Source organism: Temnothorax americanus, unplaced genomic scaffold, assembly GCF_048541705.1.
Source record: "Temnothorax americanus isolate GAGA-0224 unplaced genomic scaffold, ASM4854170v1 Scaffold49, whole genome shotgun sequence".
Classification (NCBI taxonomy): domain Eukaryota; kingdom Metazoa; phylum Arthropoda; class Insecta; order Hymenoptera; family Formicidae; genus Temnothorax; species Temnothorax americanus.
In genome coordinates, this window is record NW_027509646.1 from 542,820 (window position 1) to 556,490 (window position 13,671).

The following is a 13,671-nucleotide window of genomic DNA, read 5'->3' on the forward strand; positions in this document are numbered from 1 at the left end:
GCATTGCGGATGATGACGCGACTCCACCGACAGCTGCATACTCGCACCATTAACCGGCACTTCCAGCTTTCGGACGCCGCTTCGTTGATCGGTCATTATCGTACGGAATCCTCGCGTCCTCCTACCGCACTCGACCCCGTTTCGACGATCGTTTGCATGTTTCTCGAAAAACGAAAGTAACAGAAACACAAGAGAACAGATATAGAAATTATATATCATTCAATTTTGTGTATTCCACGTTTACATTTTCTTATCCACGGGAAGAATGAAGAATTCAATTTTCAATTAAATTAAAAATGTGAACTTTACTGTTATTTTTTTAATTCAAAGCTGAGTTATTGAAATACTCAAAAGAAAATATTAGAGAGCACTTGATCGAATTTTTACTGTGAAAAAATCGATTAAAGTCCATTACAACATTCGTCGCGGTGGAAGGAAATGCGAGAAAGTAGAGAGAGTGTCTTTTTGCGTATAAAATCCGCAATAAAATTTGCGAGACATTCGTGATGGTGGAATTTTTATCTGTTTATTGCTAATATAAATACTATTCTTTTACAAATTGAATTGGCCTAACGACATCTCGTAACATGCATAAAAAATATCGGCTAGCCGAGTCTAGTGACGGAATAATGCTATCGTTAATGAACAATGTACAAAGACGCCGAGAGAGCGATCGATAGAGAGGACGGAGGAGGCAAATCCCAAATACCTTCTCGTCCCCTTCTTCCGAACAAGTTCTTCGTCGACGTATTCGCCGGAGATCTGATCTGTCGATGATCGTCGTCAGAATTCGGCGCCGACGTGCGCGCGACGACACGTCGCGTCGATTATCTAATTGTACACTTAGAATTAAAAACGAGAGCTACACTTGTATCACGTACGTAGAATCGGATCGAGTGATCAATAACAGAAATCGACCCCTTTCACTCCCGCAGTGGATCAAGTGTCCTACAAGAATTTCTTTCTTGCGCGTTTAATTGAAGAGCACGATTCAAATTGCTGTATAACCGAGGAAACGAATCCGGAGAATTCGAAGGCAAGCATCGAATTAAGTACCTAACTGACGTCGACGATTGTATTTTCTAACGTTCGACGATGAGTCCCGCCGTATTTCTTACGCCATAACTAAATAAATATAATTGTGCGACATAATCGTAACTATAACAGCGCCTAAATATTGTCAATTGCTGCCTTCTTTCGCTTATAATTATATTATAATTTAGGATGAGAGAAGGGGGGGCGAGAACAAGGGATCTAACGTTCATCAGAATTGCACGCTCGAGTCACGCGTACGGAAACATCACTGGCGAAAGTTAAACTCTCGCGAGACACAATAAATATATGCGACATTTTAATCAAGTCTAAAAATGTGTTTTCACTGTTCTATTGAACCGCTGATCGATTATCGCGGATAATCCGGTTGCAGAAATTTTGGTACCTGACGAAAAGAGAAAACGCATCAGAGATATCTCATCGACGTCATCATGAGCGTTGTCTCACCAGGAATTGCTTGAAGCCAAGTCGCACTGTTCTTCCTTCGCGAAACTACGATGATCCTGCGCGTGGCTGTTGCTGCGTGTAAAATCCGAAAGGTCGCGATTCCGCCAACATCGAGGATGACGACGATGTTGATGACGAAGATAACGGTGGCGCTGAATTCTGGGCTGCAGTCGTGACTAAAGACGACGACGACGACGACGACGACGACGACGACGTGCCGGTAATCGAAGTGCCGGAACGCTTCTGCAACGATGACGACGATGCTTTCTGCTGACCGCTACCGACACCCGCGACCGTTTGATGAGATCTAATAGGTACTGGCAGCGGCCGCTGGATCTTCTTGCCATGATGATGACCAGCAGGGGTGCGATAGCCTTGATGCCCGGGCCCAGTCGGCCGTAATCGTGGTCTACCAGGCCCACGACGAATCCCCGCAATACTACTGCGTCCCGATAGAGGTATCAAAGTGCCCACTGGACCCAGTGGACCCACCGTGCTGGGACCGTCTCCGTCCGCAGGATCGGAAGTCGCCGGGGTCCCTAAGACATAAAAAAGTACGCCCCTTCGTTCCAGATTTTGCTGAAAATTCTGCCTTTGCGGCAACAGCTTCTCGTTCCGATGTATTTCGATAAAATACTGTTTACTGTTTTGTAAAATATGACAATAAAAGTACATGTGTATGTTGTATATTGTATGTATCTGCATGCGTGTACGACCTTTATTAAAGGTTCTTTTAAACGCAGTCAAAATCGATTTCATTAATTTCAAATTATATATCACTCATGTTTATACGAGATGCGCGATCCTAGAGTTATTGAGATAACGAGAACAGACGTTAATTGTAGTAATTACAGTAATTAGGCGTCGAAGTAGATGTAATTGTATATAATGTTCGTGATTACGACAAAGCAGATGCACGAACACCGCACGTTACATGAGTTTAACGTTGACTGGTTCAACCAGTTAATCGGTTATTCACCAGTTATCCTGGTAATGTGGCCAAAGATGAGAGAAAGGACACGTTCAAGACTCGCGGACTATGAGGTGTTAACCAGTTAGCAGAGGAGCGAAACGCCCAAATTATCACTCGTGAGTTAAATACCATGGGAAAAAATATCAATTATATACGCTTGTACAACATATCTTGCACAATTAACAAATACTCCCGCGAGAAAACAGATTCGAGAAGAAAATTCCCACGAGAAACGAAGAGTATATTTCTTAGAAACACAGAATAGACATATCCAACACTCGAGTTCCTACGATTTTTGAATAAGCACGCGGAATACGATGCTCAAATACGCGTTATTTGAGCATCGTGAGAGAATGTCATTGTTACGTTCTTCGATGCAGCGCGTTAAAATACCCACGTAACAAACGCTTGGAAAACGACCTACGAAAGATCCCGCTCCGTGCTTCTCTCGAGTCATTCTCTCATATTTGTTAAATATTTATACAACTTACACTGCCCCGCGCATTCGCGTAGATAATTAAAACACAAACATTAATAAGCATCAGAATCATTATTATCTCAAACGATAAATCGTAAATCACACTCATAATTAAAAAATGGATATTTATCGCGTTGAAATTAATTTTTGGCGGATGCCAAATCTTATAATTTACGCAATATTTATTGATATCTATTTCTAAATTTTTACTGATAAATATAATGAAAGTATAGCGCGATTACTCAAAAAGTACAAGTACTCACAGTGCCGCAACACCTCGTTCGAACATCCACCTCCGTCGATCGGTGACATCGCTGTCGATGGCGGTTCGCTGGCCATGTTCGAAACCTTTGACGACGGATGCACCAAAAGCAGTCCTCTTCCTTTACCACCAATTGGTCCACCCCTACGAGAACCTCGCGGTCGGCCGCGTTTGCTTGCGCCGCGTACGGATTGTCGCATTCGCGCGTTTGCACCCACGCCGAAGGTGAAATGATGTCCGAGTCGGGCGATCTTAGATGGGGATTCCCCAAACTGGTGAAGACTGCCTCTGGACTGTCCATGAGGATCGGGACCGGAAACCGTCACCGGACCGTCCACATCGACCACGAGTCCCTCGTTACTCGTTTCATCCTGCAAGGAGAAATTAAAGTATCGAGGTATCAATATCAAGGATTATGTAACACTATTGCATATAGATAGTGACGAAGCAAAAGAACGCTTTCAAAATGTATTTGTTACCAGAAGATATCTTTTCAAATTAATTTTGTTTTTTAAACATTCAAATAAGTAATAATTATTATATTATATATATATATATAATATGCAAAAAATATGAAATAGATATATAAAAATAACATGTTAATAAAAATAACAATAAAAAATTTTTAATGTTACAATCTTGTTCGAAACGTACTTCTGACTTGGCCGGGCTGGTCGGTGTGCTATAATTGTCTATATTTTCTAACTGTTGTTGATGGTGATTGTTCTGGTGCTGTGACTGAATCGGATTAGTAGCCGGTTTAGGCTCATTAAGATTAACGTAAACGGTATCGTTGTTTCTGTCGCCATTAGCATCCGCCTGACACGGTTTCTTCGCATCGTTCTGAAAAATAGAGATTGTAATGAAAAATACAGTCGAAACGAATGGAAGATACTCGAATTAATTCTAATTTTAATTAAGTGTAAATGTGTAATTAACACATTTTAATTCGATCCACATTGTGGGTTAAATATTTGCAAATGATTTATCGAGCAATTATGAGTTTGACAAATGGTATTAATTAATTGAATAAAATAATCAACCAGTGAATTCGGCTGTAAACCGTTAATATAAGTATTACGGAAACAAGAAATAAGAGGAAATAAGAGGGAGGAAAAAAGTGGTGGTTAGAGAAAATTACGAAAAAGAGTCTTAAAAAGAATCTTTGCGACGCGACCAATAGCGGTGTATAAGGGCACCGGGCTCACCTTGACCGGAAGCGCGGTTAACTTCCTCTTCCGGTCCCTCTCCTTGTGCTGTAGGTTCGACTCGAGGCGAACCTCCTCCACTCGTTGCTGCTTTCTCTCCTCGCTTCGTTGACTGTCTAAAATATACGAACGTACGGGCTTGTACTATAGGCGGAGGACGCGGCGGCGTTCGTTACTCCGTTTCTTATTATTATTCCTTATTAGGCCATTAGCATAAGCTAACGAGCATAATGTAATCGCGGCCACCTCGACCGCCCTCGTCTCGCCCCTCGGCTCATTTTCGACGCGTTTGTGTATACACGCGCATCCTGCCGTGCGGATACGATAGAACGGTCAATAGTGACGAATAAAAACTCGACTATCCAATAACTTTTCAACGAATCATATTTTTTTAGATACAGATCTTAATTTATCACAAATTTTAATTTCAATGAATTTTTTAAGGAGAAAATATAGCACCATGTGTGTTCTTCGATTAATTCCACACGAATTTCAATTTGACAAAATTACATTTAGCAAATAAAAATAATATAAAGTAAAGTGCTAAAATACTTACATTTCGCTTCGATTTCCTCATCGTCCAGTAGCAGCGACACGACTTCTTTAGGTTTCAAAGTATCGGGCTTGAAATTTCCGCCGCTTATGACCATACGTTGAATCTACAATAAAAACAATCTCTCTCTCTCTCTGCACATGTTCTTTACTTAACTTTAGCATCTAAAAACAGTGATTTAGAAAACAAACCTCGCTTTTTTCGCGCGCTCTCTGCAAAATTCGTTCTTCGATGGTTCCATTACATATTAATCGGTAGACCGTGACTTGCTTGGTCTGCCCCAGTCTGTGAGCGCGATCCATAGCTTGTTGGTCTACAGTAGGGTTCCAATCACTATCATAAAATATCACCTGCAAATAGGCACCAATTGCAGTGGTAGCATCCATAAAAAACCGCAATACATAATTATTGGTGCGCGAATTAGCGCGGATTATCGCAATACTTTTTCCACACAAAATAAATTTATGCACTTCTTTCTCATATACAATACCAAATTATTTTAAATGTTACAATGCAAAATTAAACTGTAACATAATCAATATATATATATATATATATATATATATATATATATATATATATATATAGGGGAGATAAATATAAGTTATAAATATAAATTTATAGACAGTCTATAATGTGCAATCGTGTGCAGTCAACTTCTACAATTCGTTGCAATATACTATTGTAGAAAATGTATATTGAATCATGCATGTAACGTCGCGAAAAGAATAACAGATTTGTTAAATCGATGAAGATTGGACGTTATTGACAATCTCGCGATATCTTTGTGCACGGAAGGAGTATACGATATTCTGCAATGTAGACATTTTTTATATGCCTCTTTCTTTCATTGTATATCGCAAATATATTTTATCATTTACAGCAGGCACAAAATTCGTAAGAGCAATATCAATTGCATATATCAATTTTGACAGAGATCTATGCCTCATAAACTTATGTTCGGATATAATTAGAGAGAATAGAAACTGAAAGTCGAAGTGACGAATAATTAAATACATATAAAGCAAGGATAAAATTACTAACCGTGTCTGCTGCGGTGAGGTTGATTCCCAGGCCGCCAGCTCTAGTACTGAGCAGAAAGACGAATATGTCCGCTCTAAAACATGAAACAATCCCACACATTCAACCAAGCCGAGGAACGAAGACATCGGTCGTTTTGTATGTAAATTAATTCGAGATGTCTTTAAAGGATTTCCAGGATAAAATTCTCCTCGATATGAGTATACGATCACGAGATTTCAACGATTTAAATCGTATTCTTTTATTCTTTTTGCCTCCCTTTTCCATTTTGTATGAGAATAAAAATATGAGAAAGATGTATAAATAAGTATTTTGAATAAAAAATTAACACAAACTACACACACGAAAGAAAAGTTAGTCTAATATTTTGTCTATCGCTCAATCTGTCGACATAAAAATATGATTGTTCGAAGATTTGATACTTGAGAATAGAAATTATAATAACCAGTGCACGCTTCTTAACAATAGAGCTTCGGTTTTGTGATTGTCGCGCGTTCGAAAACCTGCAGCTGTCTGCAAGATGGAAACGATTCGGCAATTAATTCGCGTGTTAGTTATGCGCGGCTGAACCATACAGGACATGCGATCTCAGGCTCACGCTTTAAGTATGCAACTGTGTACTGCTATAGGAAGATATTCTAATCAGCATGGTCAGCAGCTATTATAAGTAACGTATTTTTTAATAAACAACTGACGCTGATCATAAACGATTAGAATTTCACACAATCTGCATTTATATTAAAGGAAAATTCAAGTTCTTTATCAAATTCTTAAATGATATTGCATAGCAGTAAAGAATTGCGAAAAATAATTACAATAAATTATAAAAAAAGGCAATTACCTTTTTTGAAAATCTGCCACCATATCACGACGATCTGAGATTTTTGACGAACCGTCCAATCTCATGAATGTGTGTTTTCTGTGATACATATATTCCTACAAGAAGTAAATTCTCATAATAAAACGATTATCTGTTTCCGAATGCAGCAGGCAGGTAGGTAGGTAAAACATACCTCTAGCAAATCGATCATTTTTGTCATTTGAGAATAAATCAGCACCCTATGACCTTGTTCTTTTAGACGCCGTAAAAGACTGTCCAGTACAGAAAGTTTCCCAGCGTCTGTCACTAACGTTTGTTTATCTAAAATAATTTTATTTTAAATTTAATTTTAAATTTATCAATTGATATATAATCATATATTATTTGATTAATTTAATAATAAATAATCTTAAATGTACCTGGTACAATGATATGTGACCATCCATTAACAGGGGCACACGCGGATAATCCACCCAGCGGCTGATAGCAAAACGTTGACATTGTTTGGCCGGCACGAATGCTCGACTTTTCTTCAGAAAGTGCTCGTTCGCAACCGAGCCAAAGTAATCTTTGACCAAACGCACCACCACATTCTTCGTGTCTCTTCCAGGCACATGCTGCAGAACTATTACTGACATATAATTTTCGCGGATTAGCTTGAACCTACAATCATAAAATACAGATTGAATACATTGTTCCTCGTTTCTGAATTATTTCATTGTTGCACTAGACAAAAGTGTATTAATGTATTAACCTTGGGATTCTTATCGCAAACAAAGGCAGGAATCGTTGTTTGTTGGCAATATCGTATTATAGGCTGCCGCGGATGATGAGGATGTTCAGGAAGCAGAGCCAATTTTGAGTCTTCCGTTTGTTCCATTTTACCAGTGGGTAATATCCTTTGTAACTAAATATTAAGACACATTACATCATATTTTGCAAACTTTTGAAATCTATGTGCATGTATATTATGTAATGTAAAATGTACTTACTTTTAATAGTTGATTAGCTTTTTTACTGCTGCGTAGTATTCTATGGGCGACAGTTTCCGGAATCGAATGTATCGTATGACTGGTATGTGTGTAGAAAGCCTCACCCTCGATTATCTTGCTGGTAAAAAATAGATCTTGCAATGTTGTTGACGAACCGTCAAATTTTCTGGGCAAACAAAACATCTGGTTTACAGGTGTTCTCGATTTATTATCGACGTGCCAATTTTCCCAGTATTGTACCATTCTTAATCTTCTCTCCATGAATGTTATCAAACATAATCTATAAATATAAAAGATTTTAATTATTTATTAAAGATTGGAACTAAAATACGACAATGTATGTAGATAATGATTCTTTTAACAAACTCGATATTTACATACCTTAATAAAGTACCAGCGATGAACATTTTATTTATTTCCATCGGAGATAAATTGATAAATCTACTAAATGAAAATGTATTTTCACGCAAATCTTCGTTGCAATGAAGAGCACGGTGAATATATTCTGCGGCAAATATAAACAACCTATTATACAACAGATGATCTTTGGATGGTAATGCCAGATGCAAAAGTCCTTCATTGTACAGCAAAGCAGGCATATTATAAAATTCTGTATTCATAAAAAGCGGTGATTTAGCATCTCTACGTTCAAAAAGTTCTGGATGATTGCAGACCTGTAATTAATATATTACATTCGTATTTACAAACTGGATACGGATTTAAGATATTCATTTTTAATATACTCATCGAAACTATGATAAACTTTAATAGCTAAAATATATGTATTGTGTTTTTATTGATTTACAATGATCATAAATAGGAATTTTAATAGAAATACATATATAATAGTACCTTCCGGAACTGCATGACTAGATTCATTAGATTGGAAGTAAAATTTTTATCGTTCGACCCAGTGTCTCCTCCGCCCACTGTATAATGCAGCAAATCTTCTATCCGAATTTTTTTCTTCAACGCTAGAAGCAAGATAAATGTACCAAATGCTTTAAACATCTAATCCAATATTATTATTCAAGATACCTGAATAAAGTAGCTTTTGACGAGTCGTGAGCGGACAATATACCATCACTTCAATCTTATCGGATAATTCATTTTCCACATCCTTTTTTATTCTTCGTAACATGAAAGGTTTCAAGATCATATGAAGTCTCGATAAGTGTTCTGTAGCAAAAAATTTATAACACGTTACAATTAATAATATATGTAATCATTTCCTATTTAATACTATAGTTTAATATAAAGTTACTCACTTTCGTCTATTCCCGTTTTATTCTCTGCGTGGCTCTCGATATCTTTGGAGAACCACTCGTTAAATTCATCATGCGAATCGAACAATGTAGGCATAATAAAATGTAATAACGCCCATAATTCTGCCATACTATTTTGTATAGGAGTACCACTGAGCAATAATCTATTACGACAACTAAACCCCAATAACAATTTCCATCTCATACTGTTGGAATAATTAAAATATATTAATTAGAAAGAGCTATATATGTATATATTACGCAATTGTTATATAATAACAAAAACATACCTGCTTGTGCTTTTTATAGCTTGTGCTTCGTCCAAGATCATATACTGCCATTTTATTCTATTAAAATATTTATAATCGGTAATCACTAATTGATAACTCGTTATCACTACATGGAAAGAAGCTTCCTTTGTGTGCAAATCTTTAGTATCCCAAAATTGTCTGAGTATCTTGCGTTCTTGAGGACTACCCCAGTACGGAACTACTTTGAATACTGGTACAAATCTCGCCATTTCCTGCTGCCAGTTATGTAACGTAGAAGCTGGTGATATAATTAAGAATGGTCCCCAAACAGCTAAAATTAATTGCCAATTACACATCAATTGTCAAGTTATTCCTTGCAACAGCTTCAACAATGCATATAAAATATTAAATTGTAATAATCAAGTTTAAATGCAACAGATGCTTACAATATCTCTCGGCAACGTGACATAAAAATGCTATGGATTGTACAGTTTTTCCCAGACCCATCTCATCAGCCAGTATTCCACTAATACCCTGCAACGATTGACAAATTTAGAAGATTATATTTATGTAACAAAGATATTTTATAATCTTATTAACATAAGGCCAATTCCTTTTAGCGACACAAGTCGACACAAGTGTCGCGTTCTGTCTTTGTTATTCATTGAATGCCAAGAAGGATAGAACGATGTTTGTGTCGACTTGTGTCACTAAAAGAAATTGGCCCACGGTGTATATTTAGTTACAAACCTGATCATACAAGTTTGCCAACCAATTCATTCCTTTTAATTGATAACCTTTCAGATTGCCCTTGAAAATTGCAGGTTGCGGGTGTTCCAGGTTCTCAGGTGTATCACTGAGACGTAACTCTTGAGATGCAGCAACTGTATCAAATTGCTTGGTCCTGGCCTTTTCATTGTTAAATGCTTCAGTAGCATTTCTCTTTGCTTTTTGTTTCATAATATCACTATACAGTAAATATATGCTTTTACAATTAAAATATAAGATTGGCTTTAATTTATCACGTACAACAACTATTCAAGTAATAAATTTTAAGACATAGATATAAATAAAATTATATATTTAATTCAACTACCTATCATAATCGTCGATACCAATAAGTCTAGGATTCTTTTCTTCATCTAACTGATTTAATATTCTCAACTGTTCCTCTGCTGATGCTTTATCTATTTTTCGCGACATGAAATGAGCATACAATTCTGTTTGAGTGATAAGAAAATTTAATTTTCTTTGCTGACGTTTTGCCTGAAAGAAGAATATACAATATAAAAATTTGAAAAAAAAATAGAAGTTCAAAACATTCTTTTATATAATCTAATATATTCTTACTTCAATAAGTTCTACATCCATTTTACGCTGTTCTTCAGCTTCTTTTTCTAATCTTCTTCTAGTTTCCCGCTCGACTCGATCATAACGCTTCCAATAAGACTGCATTTCTCTCGTCAACCGTTTTGCCCGCCAGATAGTTTCTTTCATATTTTTCTGTGACTGAATCGTACAGATAGAGATAAATAAAATATATGATCTATAAGTCAAGTACATAACTCAAGTATTAATTTATACTCACTTGCATGGCTTTCTGCCTCCAATATTTCATACAATGCTGCGCTACTTTCTTACAACTTATTAGCATTTCTTTATGATTATTGGTTTTGGCCCTTTGTACTTTTCCTAGTTCCTTTTTAGACATCATTACCCATATTTTTCTTCTTCTCATCGTCATCGCTTCAACACTCTTGGTATTATGTTTTTTCCTCCCTCTACCTCGAGGTTGACGACGCATTATAGCTTCCAATTCAGCTTCGTCCAATTCTTCCTCCCTAGGAATCGATTTATCCCATTCTCCCTCCGGATATTTTCCTTTCTAAAATATAGCATTTTTATAAAAAGAAAATATAGAACACGAGTGTCGATATAAATGTGTAACATATAATTTGGTACATACACGATATTCCTCGGACGTAGAGCGACGATTAATTTTTTCTTTCTTAATCTTCATGATCTTTTTATCTGGCTTTTTTTCTTTCTTCTTTTTATTTCCCACAATTAACTTTTGATGCTCCAAAAATCTATCATAATTCGATAATAAACCCGCACTATAATATTGATATTGTATATTCTGAAAATAACAATATTTCATAATATCCTGAATTGTTAAACATTTGCATTGCCAAACGTGTTTTAACCAATAGTCCTTACCTCTGGTTTCTGATAAAAACGACCTTGATATTTTTTTCGCAATATATGAAACTTAAGCATCTCTTGAAAATCTTCTTCCGTGATTTGGCTATCCGTATCAGAACCCGATGCAGAACTGTCAGAGGAATCGCTTAAAAGAATATCTTGCAACCAACGTCTTTCTTCTCCTACACTAGACATATTGTACAGCCTTAGCTTATTGATTCTCGCTTCTGAAAAAATAATATATATATGTTATAAGAAAATATTAAATAGATTATTTAAATGAAATCAAAATTGGTAATTTATATCGACCTTCTTTTCGAGTGGGTACACTATCGAGATAAGCATCCGAGCCATCAGAAGATTCCGACGAGACAGACTTGTCATCCTCACTGAAAAAATACAATATTTGTATTACTACATATAGTATTAATGAAATATATATTATTAACGTATCGTAAATTAGTATAGTAAGAGGATATATTTAACAAATGATAAATATATCAGCCTACCTAGCTCGTTCTTGAAAGAGATCGTTGATCTGCTTTAAGAAGGGCCGTACATTCAGGCTGCGATCCAGTCTCTGAAGATGTAAGGGGGCAGCCATCTCAGCTTCCAACTTCATCGTGTTCGCTCTATCGGACATTACCCGTCTATGAGAAGCCTGACAATCTGTAACAATGCACGAGCAATGAACGAAACAACAAGACTTTGGATTTAGATAACAAAGCAACTCTATTTATATAAAACTACCGACAGGAATCTATACAAGTTTTCGCTAACGTGCAAAGACGAGTTTTTCAGCTTGCGAAAGCTCGCGAACCAAAAGTAGCCGATTTCCCAAGACACCGAATATATATAGTAACAAATATACAAGTTTTAGCAACGTAACACAAGTTCTCCTTCCCAAAATGTGTGCAAACCCAGAGAAAATGATTGAAAAGCATTACAGACCGTAACGAAAAGAGTAACGGAAACGCGCGTTACACCGAGAATCAAGAGGATACGGGGGATATATCGATGCGATCTACCGGGGATGGAAAAGGGAAAACGTGCATGTTCCCGGATAACAGATAGCAGATAGCAGACCACGGGGCACGGGGAGAAGGCTTCTCCGAGCTGGGCTGGCTCGGTGCTTCGGGGGGGATTCGCGCGTTTCCATCGGCGGACGACGCATATTACGGGCGTGGAACTGGCATGCGGGAACGTGCGCGGCTAATTTCATTATATAAGGCGAGTGACACGTCGTATCGGGAGCTGGTGCGGTTATAATTCGGCTAAATATCTCCGCCAACGGTTTTGCTTTTCACCTTACGTTTTGGTTATACGCGGCCCCGTTTATCTCGCACGCGTAACAGAGCCTACTACCGTAATGCGATTTCCTCTATTCACAGCGAAATCAGATACATCGGTCGGAGGGGAATACATGGTAGAAGGAAGCCTAGAGAACGCAGACATTTGGCGTGCCATTAAAGCGAGGCAGGGATAGGGCATCGTGCTGCTCGCCACCATTTTTGTTTTCAGTAGGTGGCGCTGGCCGCGTCCGTGCGCGCAGCTCCCTGGCGGATCCCGCGGATCTCGTTTCTGGATATAATGGATATTCCTCTCGCGGCTCGCGGCCGCGTCCACCTGCGCGCGTACAATTTCCGAATTACGGCCCAGGATCTCGATCCGTTTTCTAGTATATGCCGCAACGAATGATTATCTCGCGCGAGAGAACGCACGATCCGAACTTGGAAAGATTCTCGCGCTGCCGAAAGAAACGCGCGCACGACTTTAGAAAATTTATGTTATCTATAGATAATATAAGGAAACGTTTCGGTGAGATTTCTCGAAAAGGGGGATCGCGACGTAATTTCAACGAGCTTGACTTTCGACACCGGCGAACGCGGCGAGATAAATCTCGAGCCGAGTTTTTCTTATCGCGCATAAACAGAGATATTATTTCTCTGGTCGATGCAATATAATTATTGCCGCACGGCGCGCGTTATTTTTCAGCTTTCAAAAAACACACGACTCTCATGTGCCGTGCAACAATACCTTGATAAATATAATATTTCTAAGCAAATGAGTCTAGCTCGAGTATTGACAGCGTGACACGGAGATGTGCGTATCGCGTTTATTTA

At 37.8% G+C, this 13,671-nt stretch overlaps 1 protein-coding gene across 4 annotated transcripts; it reads right to left on the reverse strand.

Moving 5' to 3' along the window:
* Positions 1 to 504: 504 nt before the first annotated feature.
* Positions 505 to 13,065, reverse strand: Ino80 (chromatin-remodeling ATPase INO80). 4 transcript variants are annotated; one of them, XM_077417269.1, is made up of 27 exons: positions 12,914 to 13,065; positions 12,058 to 12,217; positions 11,858 to 11,937; positions 11,564 to 11,775; positions 11,310 to 11,483; positions 10,932 to 11,228; positions 10,694 to 10,852; positions 10,440 to 10,609; positions 10,094 to 10,310; positions 9,790 to 9,877; positions 9,383 to 9,674; positions 9,096 to 9,298; positions 8,866 to 9,006; positions 8,680 to 8,801; positions 8,209 to 8,501; positions 7,828 to 8,107; positions 7,590 to 7,742; positions 7,255 to 7,498; positions 7,029 to 7,156; positions 6,857 to 6,951; positions 6,019 to 6,091; positions 5,166 to 5,324; positions 4,978 to 5,080; positions 4,422 to 4,537; positions 3,868 to 4,056; positions 3,215 to 3,584; positions 505 to 2,039 (listed from the first exon to the last, which is right to left on the reverse strand). In XM_077417269.1, the coding sequence occupies exons 2-27, from the start codon at positions 12,189 to 12,191 to the stop codon at positions 1,546 to 1,548; spliced, it is 4,986 nt and encodes a 1,661-aa protein (XP_077273395.1). In that variant the 5' UTR covers positions 12,192 to 12,217; positions 12,914 to 13,065; the 3' UTR covers positions 505 to 1,545. The 4 variants fall into 4 exon arrangements, with proteins under 4 accessions (XP_077273395.1, XP_077273393.1, XP_077273394.1 ...); XM_077417267.1 differs by having other exon boundaries at positions 12,861 to 13,038; XM_077417268.1 differs by having other exon boundaries at positions 12,856 to 13,038.
* Between the last annotated feature and the right edge of the window lie 606 nt (positions 13,066 to 13,671).

What these genes read in the sequence shown, in the direction of transcription:
- Ino80 (XM_077417269.1), bottom strand. Translation starts at nt 12,191, where the DNA reads ATGTCCGATAGAGCGAACACGATGAAGTTGGAAGCTGAGATGGCTGCC. An exon ending in CTACGTCCGAGGAATATCGT is followed by an intron (nt 11,229 to 11,309) that starts GTATGTACCAAA and finishes GCTATATTTTAG; the next exon opens with AAAGGAAAATATCCGGAGGG. An exon ending in GTCACATATCATTGTACCAG is followed by an intron (nt 7,157 to 7,254) that starts GTACATTTAAGA and finishes AAATTATTTTAG; the next exon opens with ATAAACAAACGTTAGTGACA.